Source organism: Meleagris gallopavo, chromosome 3 (assembly GCF_905368555.1).
Source record: "Meleagris gallopavo chromosome 3, MGAL_WU_HG_1.1, whole genome shotgun sequence".
In the NCBI taxonomy this organism is placed as follows: Eukaryota; Metazoa; Chordata; class Aves; order Galliformes; family Phasianidae; genus Meleagris; species Meleagris gallopavo.
The window spans coordinates 57,478,973-57,498,290 of NC_139406.1; the positions used below are offsets into that span (position 1 = coordinate 57,478,973).

The window sequence follows — 19,318 nt, forward strand, 5'->3', positions numbered from 1 at the left end:
AGACTGTGAATCACAACCAGCTGTATGCTTCAGAAATATCTCAGTTTAGCATACAGGTCACCATCACGTGCTAAGGAAAGTTCCCCCTTCATTTCAGTTGAGGATTAATAGAGCATTTTGTGTGAATGCTGGATAATTAGTGATGTTAGCTGTCAATTCACAATTTCAGATGAAATCCCAAGTAGCCAACTGCATGCTGCAATCACTTGCATATTCACTAATTTGCATTACAAAACTCTTCAGCTGCCAGTAATCTCAGCTGGCCTTACAGAGATTTATTTGTGTGCATATACAATGGATCTACTTCTTAATGAAATATCTAATTGGAACCAATCTATTGATTTCTACTTGTACTACTACCAATATTTGTTTTCCATTACATACAAAATATATTCATTATGTAAATATTCTTTTACTGCCTTGTTTCGTTTTGCTCTTACGTTCATTCTTGGGAAACAGAAAACATACACTTTCAAATATTACTTGTTCTTCATTAGTTGTACTTAGGGTCATTCCAAGTCTTACCTCTCGCACATTGTTTTATTTCAGTACAGATTAGGACATAAAATATTCAATCAAAATTTCAGGGGTTCATTGCACTGGATCTGGCTGAGATGGCATTAATATTCTTCATAACAGCCCCCAGGTGCCGTGTTTGCATTTGGGACTAAAGCAGTATTGACAACACACCCAAGCTTTGTCTCTCACTAAGCAGCGCATTCACAGCATGGAGGTTTTCTTCCTCCCACGTTGCCCTGTTGGTGAGGAGGCTGGGGGTGGGCAAGAAGTCAGAGGGGGACATAGCCAGGACAGCTGGTCCCAAACAGCTGAAAGGATATCCCGTACCATACAACACTGTGTGCAATGGTTAAGCGATGGTTAAAGCAATGGTTAAAGGAAGGCGGACGTTTGTGTTTATGCTGTTTGTATTCCTAAGGAATCCTTGAATATGATCACAGAATCACAGGATGGCCAGGGTTGGAAGGGATCTCAAGGATCATGAATCTCCAACCCCCTGCTACATGCAGGGCCACCAACCTCCCCATTTAATACCAGACCAGGCTGCCCAGGGCCCCATCCAACCTGGCCTTGAATACCTCCAGGGACGGGGCATCCACAACCTCTCTGGGCAGCCTGTTCCAGCACCTCACCACTCTCTCTGTAAAGAACTTCCCCCTGACATCCAACCTAAATCTTCCCTCCTCCAACTTAAAACCATTTCCCCTCATCCTTCCGTTATCTACCCTTGTAAAGAGTTGAAGCACTGATCAAACAGTGCTCTCCTGGAAACAGTTAAATATCTGCCCACCAATGGGAAGTTATGAACAAAGAAATTTATTTTGCTTTGCTTATGCATGCAGCTTTGCTTTGCCTCTGCAAGGAGGAGGAGAGGACACGGACAGGCACACAGACACGAAGCCCGCCGCCCAAGCTCTCTCCGATGGCGACGAGCCTCCATCCGTCTCCACGGAAACAGCCCGGTGGGCGGGGGCCGCTCCGTTGCCATGGCAACCGGAAGTGCCGCGCGGCGCTGGCCCCGCCCAAGTCGACCCGCGGGAAGGGTTACCGCCCTCAGAAGATGGCGGACGGCGAGGCAGCTCCCGCTCAGCAGGAAGGGGAAATGTCGGCTGCCGGCCCGGTTGTCCGGAAGGAGCGACAGCACCGCGGCGGCGGCCGTCCGCCCAGCGCGCGAGATTTGCAGGTGAGCGGGCGGGGAGGGGCGTCCCGGATCCTCAGCGGGGCGGAGCGTTGTCTCGGGGGTGGCCGTGAGGGGGCAGGGCGGAGAGCGGGGCTCCTAGTGGGGCCGTACCCCTTAGGGCCGGGCCTCTGAGTACAGGCGTGTATCTGAAGTTAGTTGGTAGTCTCTCTTTCCTCCTTACCATCTGCTTATGGTCCTTGCGCCTGCGACTTGATGTCGTGTATTAAATTAAGGAAAACTTACGAAACAACGTAGAACGTTATTCAGGACGAAAGTGAGTTGCTAAAAAATGGTGTGTTAGATGTGCCTCCCATTGATATGGCAGCCTGTGGGGAGAAGTTTCTTATTAGAAATATTTGCAATGATATTTGGAAATCAAGCCAGTCAGGCTGAGTGTCTGTCTTAATCCCGGTACATACTTCAGTTGCATATTTTTTTTTTTCCATTTTTATGTTGTAAAATTTATTTGTTTCCCAGTTTTATCAAATGGATTCTTAACAACTTTATTTCAGTTTTTTAGCATTGAAGAGATTATGTGTAACATATATAGGTGTGTGTATTTTGAAGCTTTAATATAGGCTGAAGGTAACTAATGAGACTGTGGACCAAGTGCAAGCAGAGTACAAGTATCACATCACTCTGGCATGAGCATATTGAGTATTTCTTGCTTTTTTTTCATAAAATAGAAAGGAAGCTGAATTTAGAGAATTAATTGAGAGTTCTCATGTTGATGTCTCTAATTTTCTGATGATGTACGCATTTAGCATTAGTGTGTCTTATTTTTGTTCCATATGTAGCTCTAGACCTCTAAAAAGAGTACTGTTTCCAACAGTTGGCCTTGGCAGAGTTATATGAAGATGAAGCTAAAAGGCAGTCATTGCGTCCTGACAAAGCAACCACAACAAAGATGAGTAACTCAAAGGGGTAAGGGACGCTTTGTGTCAAATGTGTCAAATAGGTGCTGTATTAGCTAACAAAATGTTGTCTTCGTGGTTACTTTGTCTTCTTTTTGTACAGACAGTGCTCTACAGCAGTTCATAGTCAAAAGTAAGGAATCCCTGTAATAATGCATATTCCACGTCTTAGAAAGCTTTTTTAGTCATACTTATTTGGGAGCTGTTGTGTTATATGTTATTCCAAAGTGCTTTAAATCCACTTACCTAAGATAAGATTAAGATGCTCTAAGTGAAATCAGGTGTTGCTTGTTTTTTTTTCTGCAGAGATAGAATTCAGGTAATTGCTGTGTCAGAAAAATACTGCAGTTCTTTCCTTCTTCAAAATTCAGCAAATCAGTAGTTTGTGTGAAACTTGATGAGAGCTGCTCTGAGTCTTCTGTTTAGGTCAGTATTACTTAAGTAACTAGCCAGATAAATGAGTAGTGGGTTCATAGGAGGTGAGAGAAATTAGGATGACTTTGTGATTAAGTTGTTTGGTGATGCTGTGTGGATAGAAGACATGTTTGTAGATATAAAGCCAGGTTTTGCTGTCCTGTAGTGTTTGCAGTTCACATGGGGTTTAAAGATTCAATATAGCTTTAAAACTTTTATAAAGGAACCTTGCCAGTTCTTAATTAATTGTTCTTTAAATTATTCTAAAGAAGTCTTTAAATCATCACTGTCAATGATGCCATAACAAGGATTGTATTTGGCTTGTCTTTCCTTCTCTGCTGCCAATATGAATCTCCATTTCAAAAGAGGTCAAATAGCAGAAAAAGAGCTTAGTCAGCAGCACTATACCTTGAGCAAATGCATTTCCATTTGCAAATGCAGATCCTTAGGAAGAGGGAATTTAGCACCAGATGGGAAAATTGCAGAACAATAGTTTGGGTTTCTTGGATAAAACTGCCTAAGATCAGTTATGCAGAACAGAATTTATAAACAAATTAAACAAACAGCTCTATTTACCAGTACCTGTCGTGAAGTTACAGCTTCCTGTTCCAGGTGAAGAAAAAGCTGCAGTACAGTGCTCAAATACTTAGCATGACTGCTATTGGCAAGCACTTGATCTTTGTTGGCAGTCATGCTGGAATCTGAAGTGGAAAATGCCTGCAGTTCTGCTATTTGCATGGTATCCAAAATGATATATGTATATGTATATATATATTTTTTTTTACTTTAGTTTCCTTTTAAATGAGCAGTGGAAGCATAAACATAATGCTTCTCTTGAAGTCATCTATTTGTCTGCACAGTTGTAGGTATAGAGGATGTCTGTGGGCCCTGCTGGAGCAAATTCTGTATGTTATATAATCTCTAGCACCTTCACCAAATTTAGGACAGTTGGCATAAAAGTACAAAGCCCAGAGTGTGTCAAAGGAAGAAAACAGAAGAGATTAAGAATAGAAGAATAACACCATAGAAGAGCTTTTAGTACCCATGACCTAAGTTTGTAGTAATACGTTTGTTGTTTTTTTTTTTATTTTCTAAGAAGAAAATAAAAAGCAGAGCCTTCTTGGAGCTGTAGAATTACCTTGTTTTAACACCAGTACTTAAAAGTGATGTCTTGCTCCACTATATTTTGATTTGAAATGTATTGTGGTGAAACACAGCTTAAGCCTGAACTAGCAAACTGCCACGTAGCAGACTGTTGTTTGTGTGTTCTTATCCTGCCTGGGAGCTTGGATGCTTTATGCAGATCTTGCATTGATGAATTTTATTGTGAAATACTCCAGGATGAGGGTTTACATCTGTACAGCTCTTCCTGGCATATTGCAAACTAACAATCTCGTTTGTCTTCTGGTAGCTTATCAACTGGTCCTTGTTCTAAGATAGAATTAAACTGGCATTTAATAATCTTTTGAAAGTCTTTGCAACAATGCCATTCTATATGTTTCTAAGATCATGCAGGATAGAAGTGAAAACTATTACTACTTAGTTTCTGGGATACTCATAGTCAGGAATTCCAGGACATCAAAGAAAGTGGCGGCAGCCGCTTCACTAGGCAACAAAATCAGCTAAAATGTGGGTAGAATTTGAAGTGAAGTTAATACTGTTAGACAGGATTCTCCAATTGATGTTCAGCTTGTAATATTACCTTCACTATCTCTGAGACTGCCAGCAGAATTCCACTTCAGGCTTATTCAGTATTAAGCATCCGTGTAGCTTGGACAAACAGCTATGATGAGAAGATAAACTTACTGTCAAGGTGGATCTGTCTGGCTTAGAAATAAAATTGTCTTGTTTAAAAAATGGTAACAACAAAAATATATCCTTCCTTAGTTTTAAAGAAGTGGTTTCAGAAGTTGGATGTGAAAAATTTAGTACCTCTGATACATGTGGCGAGTATGTGCCGGTCATCTTCATGTATGTTCTTTCATTTTTCTCAACAGTCTTAAAATAGATTCTTTCAGAAGTTTGAGAAAACCGGAGAGAAGCATGAGTGATGACAAAGAAAACCAAAGGTATTTTAAAAACAGAAAACTCATTTAACAATTGTGAAAGTAATTGTTATTTTTTTCTGACATTGCTCCACCCTGTTTTTGAAAATGCATTTGTTCATTGACTTACTTTCACTAATGGGAAGAGGAAAATGATGCTTGTCGTTTTAAAGCATTGTTGCTTATGAATGTTACTATTCTAAAGATTTTATTCAGGTGACTCAGAATACAGAGGATTACAAATTTCTGGGGCTTCTAACAATCCAAGTAAAATTGTTGCTGAACTCTTCAAAGAAGCAAAAGAACACGGGGCTGTACCACTAGATGAAGCCTCAAGAACATCTGGTGACTTCAGTAAAGCGAAGGTAAAAGTCAAAAGGTATTTTGATCTCTGTTTACATCAGGCTCTTCGAAACTCGCATAATCACATGAGAGCAAATATGTTCTTCTGTGGTTTGCATATAGCAGAGGATTGATCAATGCAGTTGTATATTGTATGTGCTCGGTAGCTTGTTCTAGAAAATAAAGTGATGGGATACCATGCAATTTCAGGGAATCATAGAATCACCAAGGTTGGAAAAGACCTCCCAGATCATCCAGTCCAACCATCCAACTACCACCAATACTTCCCCACTAAACCATGTCCCTAAGTACATCTAAATGTTTCCTGAATGCCTCCAGTGATGGTGACTCAACCTCCTCCCTGGGCAGCCCATTCTGTCTCCTGACCACTTGTTCTGAGATGAATTTTTTCCTAATATCCAACCTGAACCTGCCTTGGTGCACCTTATGGCCATTCCCTCTCGTCCTATCACTAGTTACATGGGAGAAGAGGCTGAACCCCCTTGCCACAACTTCCCTTCAGGGAGTCGTAGACAGTGATAAGGTCTCCCCTGAGCCTCCTCTTCTCCAGACTGAATAATTCTGGTTTCTAAAGCTGCTTCCCATATAAATTGTGCTTCAGAGCCTTCAGGGCTTTGTTGCCCTTCTCTGGACATGCTCCAGGGTCTCAATGTCTTTCTTGTAGTGGGGGAGCCCAAAACTGAACATAGTACTCGAGGTGCAGCCTCACCAGTGTTGAGTACAGAGGGATGATCACTTCCCTGCTCCTGCTGGCTGCACTATTTCTGATACAAGCAAGGATGCCACTGGCCTTTTTGGCCACCTGGGCACATGGCTGGCTTGTTTAGCAGAGCGTTGACCAACACCCTCAGGTCCATTTCTTCCACACAGTCTTCCAACCACTCAAGACTGTAGCGTTGCCTGGGGTTGTTGTGGCCAAAGTGCTGGACTTGGTCTAGTTGAACTCCTTGTCATTGACCTTAGCCAATGCCAGCTTCTCCAAGAGAATACTGTGGGAGACAGTGTCAAAGGCTTTGCTGAAGTCTAGATAGACCATATCAACAGCCTTTCCCTGGTCCACCAGGTGGGTCACTCGATTGTCGATGGAGATGAGGTTGGTCAAGCAGAACCTGCCTTTCATGAACCCATGCTGGCTAGGCCTGATCCATTGCTTGTCTTGCACATGTTGTGTGGGAAGAATTGTTAAGAATCAACTTGAATTGGGATTATTTGCTTCATTTTTAATTAAGTTGATTTTTAAAAATCAGCTGCAGTTGTCAAAATGTCTGCTTTGAATTACTTATGTTTGAAAAAGTGTACAGACTAGAAACTAATATTGATCCTATACAAATCACTAGCCGTATACTTTCTAAAAATTTAAGTTACAATTGTTTGCTGTTAACCATGGAAGCAACCTTGCTGTTGTTTTTAATTGTACCTTGATAAATTTAATAAACTGTTTCAGATATCTTTTCAATGAGCTTTACTTTGTCTATTTTTCAGTCATTTTCTGGTGGTGGATATAGATTAGGTGACTCGTCTCAAAAGCACTCTGAATATATATATGGAGAAAATCAAGATGTAAGTACAATTCTGAATAGCCATAAACAGTGTCCCTGATTGTTGCCTGCCTTTACTGGGTCTACAGCTTAAAATACCAGTATTACTGCAGTTGTTTATGAAGAAGGACAAATATCTAAATATTAGAAATGTATTCAGTAGAAATTAACTGAAAACGTTCCCAGAGGAAAAATATTTATTTAGTAGATACCATTAAGGGCTCTGTTATGGATATGCTTCACAAGAGGACTGGGTGACCGCGTGCAACTTTGGGAACTTGAGTTGCTGGGAGCATTCTGATCTCCTGACTTGAGTTGTGAAGCAGAGGTTAGAATTAAAGCAGAGAAGAGATGCAACAGCTATTAAGACCTGTAGGCATTCACAGAACTGATCTGGGTTAATTAAAATCCCTTGGTAATTAGTGATTTCTGTTTAATATTTTTTGCTCTGTAAACATATTGGAAGTGACAGTTACTAGTAAATACCTACCACCTGAATATCTTTACCATGCTTGGTAAAATAATAACAATAATAAATTAAAAATAATGATTTTTGGGTAGTTCATAATTTAGAAAAGCAAGTTGTCTCTATGTTAAATGATACCACAGCTTTATTTTGTCAGTTGCGTTTTTCTTAGTGTTAAGACCATGCAAATAGTTGAAATGTAGGAAAGCTGGAAAGATGAAGGATTTCTTCAAAACTGTGGGGAGAGACTGCCTTGATTATGACTTGAATGCAGTTAGCAGGGTACTTAGCCATGATTTCATAGAATAGTTGAGACTGGGAATGTCTTTGTTCAGGTCATCTGGTCCAATGCTTCTGCTCAAGGAGGTATGCCCAGAGCCTGTTGCCCAGGATGCCATGTTCAGGTAGCTTTTGAAGATCTCTAAGGAGGAGACTCTACGACCTCTCTAGGCAGAATGTTCTATGGCTCAGAAACCTGCGAAGTAAAAAAAATCTTCCTGATGTTCAGAGCAAACCTCCTGTATTCCAGTTTGTGCCCATTGTCCTGGCACAGGGCACCAGCGTACACAGCCTGACTCTGTCTTATTTGCACCTCCAGGTATTTACAGACTGATGAGATCTCAGATCTCCCTGAGCTTTCGCTTCTTTAGGCTGAACATGCCCAGCTCAGTGTCAGACTTTCCACATAGGAGAGGATGCTCCATTCCCTTCATCTCTGTGACCCTTTGCCTGACATTCTCCACTACATTTGTGTCTTTCTTGTACTGGGGAGCCCGAAACTGGACACAGTGCTGTAGATGTGGCCTCCCCAGCCAACTGCTGGCAAAGCTTTGCCTAATACAGTCCAGGATACCATTAGCTGCCTTTTCTGCAAGGCTGTATTGCTGGATCATGTTCTACTTGGTGTCCTCTAAGGTTCTGCCAAACTGCTTTCCAGTAAGTGCCCCCCAGCACTGTACTGACTAGGATGTTTTCTTCTCCAGATGATGGGCTTTGCATTTCTTGTTGAACTCCGTGAGGTTCCTGTCAGGCCTTTTTCCAGCCTGTTGAGGTCTCTGTGAATGCCAGCATGATCCTCTGGTGTATCAGCTACCCCTCCCAGTTTTGTGTCATCTTCAAACTTGTTCAGGGATACTCTGTTCTGTTGGTGAGATCACTAATGAAGAATCTAGACAGGACTAAACCCAGTATTGGCCTGCGGAGTACATTGTTACTAGCCTCCAACTAGACTGTACAACTCTTGGCTACCCTCTGGGCCTCCAGCGTAAACTTTAACTGCCCCTCTGTGAGGATCTCCAGATGGGCTGTGTTGACTGTTCTCCCCTCATCTACCAGGCCAGTCATTTCATTACAGAATTTGGTCAAACACAGCTTCTAGTTGGTGAATCTGTGGTAATTGGTCATGATGAATTTGATGTCTTTCCTATGCCTGGAAAATGATTTCCGGATTTAGATGCTCCAGACCCTTCCCAGGAATTGAGGGATGAGGCTGACTAACAAGTAATCATTTTCAAACTTGTTTCATTTCTTATGGTAAGCAGGTCTTAACCAAGGACTTTTTCCCCCACATGCATCTGAGCTACTACAGACATGCTTGAACTCTGTTCCAGATTTATGAGCACGCCAGTGATTTTGAAACCAAGCAGTTCACATCCTGTCTATTAACCAGCTGAAAGTGGATTTGAGCATAGTGGCAGTTCTGTGAATGTCACCCTTTGCTTTTTTATGGAAAATGCTTGAAAACAAAATTAATTCAAAATATAAAAAAATGCTATGTTAATACCTCTGAAGCATTTATTTTTTGTTAATGGAAATTAGTTTTCTCTAGACACGATTCAAGTTCAAAACTGTCTTAAATTTTGATGCTAACTTGAGGCATGGTTATTTCTGAGAATAGATAAGCTAAAAGAGTCCCTTCTTTAATAATAATATTCAGTTCACTGTGTCTTTATAGTTTTTTTATATAATCTGTGTACAATTTGTGCTAGATTTCTCTTTGCAAACTATTTTCAGTATGGTGGAGAATGCATGGTTTTCCCTTTATAGCAGACTAACTAGTGGGAAAGAAGGCTCAAGTCAGACACACTGTGCCCACCCACCGCTGAGAAAGTGCTGATTTCACTACTTGAGAAACAGAGTGAGGAGGGGAAAAAAAAAAGTTTTGTCCATGTTTGCAGTCATCTTTTGCATGTTTTCATGTGAGTGGCTGAAATTTTTTAAAGCATTCTGTTGCACAAATTATAAATGGCTGGTTTTGTAAATCCTCTCTATGCAGGTTACTCACATCTTCTCATCTTGACACTTCTTTGCTGTACTTGACACAATTTGTGGAATAGTCTACTCTGACTCAAGATCGAATGTGGGAAAAATCAGGTCATCTTTTCTTTTAAATTATTCCTCATTTTCTTCCTTATAATTTAAATGCATCCTAGCTGATAATACAAAGATAGTGGAGACATCAAAAGTTTTTATTTGCCAGTTTTTCAGTCTGAGCACGAGTTTGAGTCTTCTTTTCCCTGTGTCTTAGATACGGCTTAAATTCTTCCACTTATTAGTAAGAAAGAAATAAAGGTTATATATACTGCTAGTCTCATAATGTTTAAAACAAACAAACAAACAAAAAAAACCACCTAAGACGTTTGATTGAAAGACAGTCTAGTCCAGCCTTTTATTCCTACAAGCCAGCAGAAGTGATAAGTTGGATCAGGGATATGATTCAGGTTAAAAGCTAATCTTTTCTTCTTTTTCTCCCTTTCTTCTTGTCAGATTTATTTTGTTCAGGATCACGTCATTGTGTGAAAGTGGGGGAGTCAAAAATACAAAGTCTTCTATACCTTGCTCTTCAGACAAATGACTAGAGTTGATGTTAAGCTCATCAATGCAGGAAAAATGAGAGAAGCTAAAGAATGTGGTTTAGGTTGGGAGCTTATGTATGGCTTGCCAGGAAATGATGCCTTTTTCCCTCTTAAGTAATCCTTCTACTTGTTAAGTAATAGCCTGCTCTGCTGAGCCAGAAGCACGTTGCAGTGAGGTTACCACTATTTGAGGCAGGACTAGTTTTCTAAGCAGTTTTACTGGAAAGCCTGATCTTGCTGGGCTTTAAGGTGTTGCAGGAAAGAGGGATGCAGACTTCTGAGAGCTGCAGTGTCTCCAGTGATACAGGCTTTGGCTGGTGGTATGTGCAGGCAGCAAAATCAGAGGGGAGCGAAGGAAGCTGGTGTCCAGGATGCAGTGCTCAGAATTTGAACAGGGTATAGAACTAGTATCAACTTTAACTGCAGTTAAACAATTTGAGGAAATAGCAATTATAGCTTTAACTGGTGTATCAGTAATATTTTGTGAATGTATGCATTTATTTCTTGATTTATCAACAAGAAGTGTTTACTGCTTTTAAAAGTAGTTGAAACGCTGTCAAGCTCATAATGAAGTCATGTATTATCTGTATGTCACAAATAACAGATTAATAAGAGATTCTTTACTACAAATATAAAAATGGTCTTGGAATAAATGGTAATTTGTAGGAAACTGAAATACCTTACTTATGTACTTCACTTTCTGGAACTTCAATATTTTTCCCTCAGGTTCAAATTTTGCTGAAACTGTGGAGGAATGGCTTCAGTTTAGATGATGGAGAACTGAGATCCTATTCAGACCCAATAAATGCTCAGTTTCTTGAGTCTGTTAAAAGGGGGTGAGTTAAAATAGCAATTTTATTGAGGCACATCCTTTAAGTGAAATGAAGAAAACTGTTTTCTCAAAATGATTGAAATTAGCAGAAACCTTGAGGTTTTTAATATGTTTGCACCCATAAAATGAGTTCCATATTTGTCATCAGATGCATAGAGTACATAAAAATTTGATTTTTTTGGTTTCTTACTCATATAAGCTTCTAGTTCTGCATTTTTTGTCAGTGATTTCTAGGCTGATCTTTTTTCTTCATTTTAATTTTTCATTTTATCCGTCATTCTGAGATGAAATCAATTTGCAAAACAATTGGGCACCTACAGCTTTTAAAGTAAGCAGAGTGCAAGCATGAACTTGTACTGTGTAAGATATTTGTGTAATTCTTCATTGCAGTACAGACCATAACTGAGAGCCTTTTTTTTGTATTAAGGGAAATTCCTGTGGAACTGCAGCGACTTGTTCATGGTGGCCAGGTTAACCTGGATATGGAAGACCACCAGGAGCAGGAATATGTGAAGCCAAGACTGCGATTCAAAGCTTTCAGTGGAGAAGGGCAAAAACTTGGAAGGTAAAAATCACTGAATTTTCTGGGTCCATATGTCATGCCAAAAGCTGGATTGAATCAGTTAGGAGGCTTTTGGAGAACTAATCAGGTGATGAAAGCAATGTGAAATCATTTTGTGCCACCTTGATTTCAAGGTCCCAGCCCTGATTTTATAGTTACTTGTGATCATGGAAGCTTATATGTAATCTTACTAAAAGACAAGTCTTACTTCTGTGTCCTGGACCTGCTCTTAAACCTGCTAGATGTTTGTTGTAAATACAAGATTTCTCTGCCTATCCTTATGTATAACTTTGTGTATATATACATTTTTCCACAAGTGGAACTGGTACCTAATAATGCAGAAATCATTTCTGTGTTTTGAGTGTCTACTTTGTCCCAATATGCATAATCTCTGTTCAGATTAAATTACTGTCATAGTAAACAGTTAAGTGACAATTCTGCCAGTGAGCAGGCTTTTTATATAACAATTATCAGTTTTATAACATCTTCTCCCACTGATTTGATATGAGCTGTTGAGTTGTGCATATTCCTAGGCTTCTAATTGATTATGTCTATTCACGTGATATATTTGTTTGCCAAAAAAGATACTAACAGTATGCTGTTGCACTTAATGTTGGGGAAGAAGAAGCTGAGGGGAGATGTTATTGCTCTCTTCCAATACCTGAAAGGTGATCGCAGCGAGAGCAGGGTTGGTCTCTTCTCACTGGTGACAGGTGACAGGACGAGGGGAAATGGCCTCAAGTTGCACCAGAGTAAGTTTAGGTTGGATATCAAGAAACACTTCTTTACAGAAAGGGTTGTTAAGCACTGGAATAGGCTCCTCAGGGAGGTGGTTGAGTCACCATCCCTGGATGTGTTTAAAAACCGTTTGGATGTGGTGCTCGGGGACATAATTTAGCAGAGGGTTGTTAGAGTTAGGGTAGTATGGTTAGGTTGTGGATGGACTTGATGATCTTTGAGGTTTTTTCTCCTGAGCAATTTTATGATTCTTTGTAATTCACTCAATGCTTCTTAGCAATTTCCAAACTGTATTTCCTATTTTTAAAAAAAATCAGGAAATGTGCTGACAAGAAATAAAAAGATGAGAAGCTCTGGTAAGAGTGATGCTGCAAACAATTATATACAGTAGCATCTTCACCTGAGCACTTACCTGGGCTACTTAAAGAAATACAGAACAAAAACAGGTGGGGAAGAGAGGTTGTATATAGAAGAATGAGCACACACACTGTAGAATTTTTTTGTTTTGGTGTCTTGTGCAGTCTTAGCTATTTAAGCAGTGAAAGAAATGAACCAAATAGTTATCTCCAATCAGATTTGTCTTATTTATAGACAAAGAATGCAAACTTTCTATGCAGTCTTGCCAATTACCTGCTGATATCACTTGTGCTCTAAAAAGGGCGGGGCATACCCAGAATTGTAAAACATTGCTCATGACAGCAATTTCTAGAGTAGTTTGGGACAGTTAGTACAATATAATGGTGTGTGATTATTCTTTTAAAATCCAGTCCATGAGTTATGATATGTAAATCCTAGTGTCAAAGACTGTCACTTCATGTTCTGTATGCATAATATTTCAGTTCAGATATTTCAGTTTGTACCCGATTACCTATTAATATCAGGTAAATGTAAAGATCTACACAGTTACAGGAAAAATATATGTGGAATTTTAGTCTTTGAAAATAAACTATATAAGTATTGTTTATCTCATTTTGTTTTTTTTCCACTTGTCTAGTCTTACACCTGAAATAGTCAGCACACCTTCATCTCCAGAGGAGGAGGACAAATCCATTCTTAATGCACCTGTTCTGATTGATGATTCTGTTCCAGCAACTAAAATTCAAATCAGATTAGCTGATGGAAGCCGATTAATACAAAGATTTAATCAAACACACAGGTAAATTAATTCTACATCAATAATTAATTCTTCATCAATCAGTCCGTGATTCTGTGACTCAGTACAGGTGATAATAACTATTTTGGTAAGTTTGTGCTTTATCATCAAATGAATATCAGCAAGGCACCGAAAAGGGGGAAATAAAATTCCACCAGAATATCACAGATCTGCATTGTTTTCATAGACAAAGATGTATTGATAAACTGACTATCAGAGCAAAACTCTGTAATTGAAAACACAGGATATTTGGTAATTGCAAAGTCACAAACTTTCCTGACTTGTGATGTCCTGTATCTTGTAAAGAGTCAGTACCAGCCATAATGAGTGTCTGTTTAGGTATGAGATCCCCTTACTATTCTTGAGGAGGCTGACCTCTGGACAACCTTTCAGTGTAGTCATCCCAACCCTGAGCTCATCGTGGGAGAAGCCAGTGGCTGATTTGGATGACTCTGTAAAAGCACTTTGTTTTAAGGCATTATGGAATATAATGTATTCCACAGTATAGGCAGAGTTGCTTCTGTAATCTGGAGCTCCAGCTTTCTATTTCACTGTACTTGAAACTGCCTAAACTAAGATTGAATAAGATATGGTTTGTAAGTGTAGGCTGATTCCTGTAGTCAGAAGGGTATATGGTCACACCATACTCATTTCAGTTGTGCTGTGTGGCTGGGCTAGTGCTGACAAACAATGGATGCTTGTCTCCTAGGGATGGGATGTGTGTGAAACTTGGTGAGTGTTTAGATTCATTAGAATAGAATAGGTCAGTAGGAAAGGACGTTCAAAGATCATATAGTTAGACTGCCTGACCTCTTTTGGGGCTACCCAAAAGTTAAACGTTGTTGAAGGCATTATCCAAAAGTGTCTGGAATGCTGAGAAGACATGGGTCATCAACAGCCTCTTTAGTAAGCCTGTTCCAGTGTATGATGACTTTCACAGTGAGGAAATTTTTCCTTATGACAGGTTTGAATCTCCCCAGCTTTGTGCTGTTCCTACAGGTCTTGTGAACAGTTACCGGGGGGAAAAGGGCCAGCAGCTGCTGATTGCTCAGTGCTCCAATCTCTCTAAAACCCTCTGAAAGGCCTCTCATCCCTTTCAGTTTAGCATTGTCAGCAAGCTTGCTGAGGATACACTCCAGTCCTGCATCGAGATCATTGATAAAAATGTTGAGCAGACTGTAGAATGGAGCCCTGGGGAACACCGCTGGTGACCATCTGCCAGCTTGTAGCTCCATTCATTACAACCCTGTGCATGCTACCATCAAACCAGTTCATCAACCAGCATGGTGTGAAACTGTTTATCTCAGAATTGGTCAACTTGTCCAGAAGGATGCCATGGGGGGCAGTATGAAAAGTATTAGTGAAATCCAAAAATATTGCATCCACTGGCTTCCCTTGATGAACCGGTGTTGACTATACCTGATAGTATTTTTGTTGCTTAAGTGCCTTTCAGTGTCCCACAGGACATTGTTGTAGTTTCTTCTCTCATGCCCTTTTTGTAGATGGATGTAACATTGGCTAGTTTCCATTCAGCAGGGACTTCTCCTGATTTCCATGACCTCACTTAAAATTCTGAGAGAAGTCCAGCTGTAACATCTGCTAATTCCTTCAGCGCTCTGGAATGAATCCTGCCTGGCACTGTGGACTTAGGAATGTTGAGCTAATACAGCTGTTCCTTTACAATTCCACTGCCTATAGATGTAAAGTCAGGGTCCTCCAACTCTGGGGTCCAGGCATCCCAAAATCTATCATTGCTATTAAATATCGAGGTGTTAAATGCCTCTGTCTTTTCCTCCTTATTCAGTGACCATCTGCTCCAGTCAACTTAGCAGGCTGTTGTTTGGAGCTTGCCATCACTTTTATTGACATTGTTGGGGCATTATCACAAATGGTGTTGGCCAACCTCATTTATTTGTCTAAGAGATTGTTTTAGAGCAAAGTTCTGTGAAGTTACGCTTTGCACTTGCTGTTCTACGTGGCTGAGAGAACTTTGAGCAGAAGGCAGAGATTTGAGTAGTGGTTCTACCCATGCTTGACAGCAAGCAAGGCTCAAGTTAGCCCACTCCAAAATCTGCAGCACTGTGTTAGAACACAGCTGAAACTGAGCTTGAATCCTGCCTTGAAGATGATCTTAGTGTGGACTCAGTTTCTTTACAGAGCTGTTATATGGCTTTGAGAGTCCACCTGTTCTCTTTTTTCTTTTTTTTTCCCCTCCATTTTTGTCTCAGAATAAGGGCAGAGTCAATGTGCAGCCTTCTTCACCTGACAAAATACGTAGACTACAAGAAGGTAATTTTAGCTGAGATGCCAATAGACAAGAAGTTCCAACAATAATGTCTCATACTTAGTAGACTTAATAGTACCAGCCCAGGCTCTTCCTTCCCAGCACCAGTTGGAGAAATTACTTAACAATATGGCTGCTAGAGAGGCTCTGTAATCATGATGTTTTATGTTCTCTGCATTGAAGGGTAGAAGTGGTAAATTCCCAGTAACGTCTGTAAGGATGGCTGTGTTGACAGAAGCTTATTTAATAATTACTAGTGTTCTCTTAGTTATTTTGGCTGATGCATGATCCAAATGGCTTACTAAAATGCATTGCTTGCATCATAAGCCTTGAAGATAGAAAGTTAAAGTCCCTGCTTATTTGGTTACAGTAAATCTACCTACTTATTAGTTCAGTAGACCTTCAAAGATGTTATTCTCAGTTTTATTGCTGAGTTGGTTTTTATCTCTAAAAATCTTACTTTCGTCCATGTCTTATAAAACTAAATTATATTTGCTATGCTGTGTCTGTTTTATAAACTGTTGTTTGCTAGTTCAATACTAAGTGGAAAGCAGGGGAAACCTACTTGCTATTGAGGTGCATTAATAATTCCCCTCTGCTTTCTCATCACTGTATAAGATTTTTCCTTCCATTAATATTTTAACCTTTTTGGTGTACACTAATTAATAGGGATTTTTTTTTTTGCAGTTGGAATTGAAATTACTTGACTTCCTATGTTAAGTATCAGGTTACAATGCACTTCTATGTTAATACTTTTATTTCTCTTATTTGAGAAAACAAGCAGCATTAAAATTAATTCTTCAGGTTTTGTCTATAAGAAGTAAAACATTTCTAGGCTGCAACCCATAGCACTATGGATGAAATTGAAAAGTAAAACCAGTAGGACATATTAAACAGTTTTTCAGTCTGTTAGAAGATTGTGTTCTTTGTCTTCAGAGATTCAGATTGGAATGGAATCATACACAGCTTTCATGTCCGTATCCCTTCCACAGGATTAAAGATATTCGAGATTTCATTATCCAGTCCCGTCCAGCATTTGCAACAACTGATTTTGTTCTTGTGACGACCTTTCCAAATAAAGAGCTAACAGATGAAAGCCTGACACTACGAGAAGCAGATATACTTAACACTGTGATTCTCCAGCAATTAAAGTAATCTTAAAGTTGTTGCTAACAGAATGGAGTATGTGCTGTATTGTCATACAGTGTTTTCAGTAGATGAAAAAACGAAGGATCAATGTCTTTATTCTTCCACTTCCATAGATCAGATTTTTAGGTTTTGTGTCTTCCAGCTATAGCATATCTTATTTTAATTTCTCAGCATTGTTTAATCCCTTCTCAGTGTTAAATTGAGCTTCCTTTTGTTACTATGTTTCAAACAATGCCATGTATGAGATATGAGTTATCACAGTGACTCTTCAGTGTTTTATGGCGGGGGGAGGGGGAGGGAGGAGAAGCATTTTTCTGGAGGGGACGGTGTATTTAATACTGTTGGTAAGATTTGCACTATGGAAATGTTTTATGCTGCACTGACAAACAGCCATGTGAAAACTTAGCCTGTAGGTTATGTTTACCTTCCAAGGTGTATTAACATTAAAGTATTCTGTTTGATAGGTTGACGGATAATTAATGTTGTATTATAAGTTTTGTATATTCTGTTTCTAGGGTTTCATGGTGTAGTATAATTATTTATATTCTAAATCTTATGTAAATATCCTTATGTTGTTTTGAGGGAATCTGTGTCAGGAGATGCAAAGCTCAGCTCTTGCAGATTATAATAGTGTTCTCATTTGTATTCTGGTTGTTCTACTTGTGGTGTAAATTAAGAATGAATTTTTTTTCTTCTGAAGTTAGGGAAATGAGAAAGACTACTGTCATCTGAAGAACTGGTGTGATGTAGACTTTGTGAGGGTAGGTCTGTGGTTACTTTGAACTTGGACCCTGTGCAACTGTGTGATTCTTCACATGAGCAGTTACTTAAAAACTACCGAGAGTTGCACAGACACAAAAATTGTTTATTCAGTCATTTGCATGCACAAAAGTAGACATGTTAACTGATTGTGTATTTTTGACCTGAAAGTCAGGCCTTTATATTTGGAATTTTGGCTAATGACCTTTTGTAATATTCAGTGGGGATTTACTTGTGCAACTTGCCATTATACACTTCCATTGGAGGTTGTATAATTAAACCTCTAAATCTTTGAAGTCATATATTTTTTTTTTCAAATAACGTGGTCCTACACTGCAATATGTAAGTAGGGATCTTACATTGTGGGCAGACTGGCTGCTGTGCTTTAATAGTATGCAGATTTATAACATTTGTGGCTTTATATCAAATGAATGGATCAGACTTTGAAGGAGAGTCAATGGTCTGTATTCTTTGTACAGATATATGTATTAAAAATACTGTTTTCACTGATTATTTTATCTTGAAAATATCAACACGTTTATTTATGCATAGCTTTATCTTTGGTTGATAGATTAATCTTAACTTTTAATCTCAAAGTAGAAAAAGTTTGAGTAAATTTTAAATGTGCAATTGTATTTGAAGTCATTTGTTTTTGTAATGCTTGCATGATTTAATCAGAAAGCATTTAATGTGCTAAGTAAATAAACTTTTATGCTAAAAGACCGTAGGCAGTTGTTGTTCTTTCCAGTATATGTTGTGGTGGTGATTGTTGTGTGCCAAATATAAAAACTATTTAGGCCTAAGTGGAAAGGGATGGACATGCACTATGCATGTATTTTATATATTTATATTCTGTCTATAAACGTGTGGTCAGAGTCAGTAGTGTGAAGCAGACCGTGGGCAGTCTGTGCTTTGGGCTTATTTCAGCTCAGCATGTCGGTGCAGTTGCATTGCTTGTTATTTCTGAAGACTGACATTAAACACAGAGTTCAACCAAATAATGCTCTTACTGTGCCAAAAACCAGCTCATATTATGACAACGTTTATTTCAAATAACTGGTAAATATTAATGTTCAGTAGCAGCTGATACTGTCTAGGAGTCCCAGTAGTTGAGTTTATTTTGTCAAGCATTAGGAATTTGTATCGGTGCATGAATTACAATATTTCACTGCTTCTAAGTACTCAAAAACCTCTAGAACCTGTTCTCTCTTTCATAATTGTGTTTGTTGTACTTTTTATTAATGTTAAATTCTCCCTCTTGAAGCTAACACAAGGCACAAAGCTGTTTTTGGAATGAAGATCTACGTGAACATGTAGCTAAGACTGGCTACAAGGAAGAAGGGAAGATGAAAACAGAACTGGTAGAAGATCTCTTACAGAGCAAAGCTATTGAGGTGTTTGGAAGTTCCTCTTAGCTTCTGTGAAATACAAGTGGTAATGCTATCATACTTCTAGACAGCTTACGAAAGGCTCAGGCTTGACCTCTGCTTGCCTTTTACAGAAATCCTTTATCACACAAGACCCAAACAATTGAAAAGTAAATGTTT

General features: G+C 39.2%; 1 protein-coding gene across 4 annotated transcripts; it reads left to right on the forward strand.

Annotated features, from left to right (window-relative positions):
- The first annotated feature begins 1,520 nt into the window (after window positions 1–1,520).
- On the forward strand, window positions 1,521–18,491 carry UBXN2B (UBX domain protein 2B). 4 transcript variants are annotated; one of them, XM_019614049.3, is made up of 9 exons: window positions 1,521–1,702; window positions 2,532–2,623; window positions 5,025–5,096; window positions 5,278–5,437; window positions 6,918–6,995; window positions 11,021–11,130; window positions 11,554–11,691; window positions 13,421–13,582; window positions 16,800–18,491. In XM_019614049.3, the coding sequence occupies exons 1-9, from the start codon at window positions 1,580–1,582 to the stop codon at window positions 16,924–16,926; spliced, it is 1,062 nt and encodes a 353-aa protein (XP_019469594.3). In that variant the 5' UTR covers window positions 1,521–1,579; the 3' UTR covers window positions 16,927–18,491. The 4 variants fall into 4 exon arrangements, with proteins under 4 accessions (XP_019469594.3, XP_010707262.3, XP_085077280.1 ...); XM_010708960.4 differs by having other exon boundaries at window positions 1,522–1,702; window positions 16,856–18,491; XM_085221154.1 differs by lacking the exon at window positions 1,521–1,702 and adding an exon at window positions 1,769–1,973 and having other exon boundaries at window positions 16,856–18,491.
- Window positions 18,492–19,318: the final 827 nt, after the last annotated feature.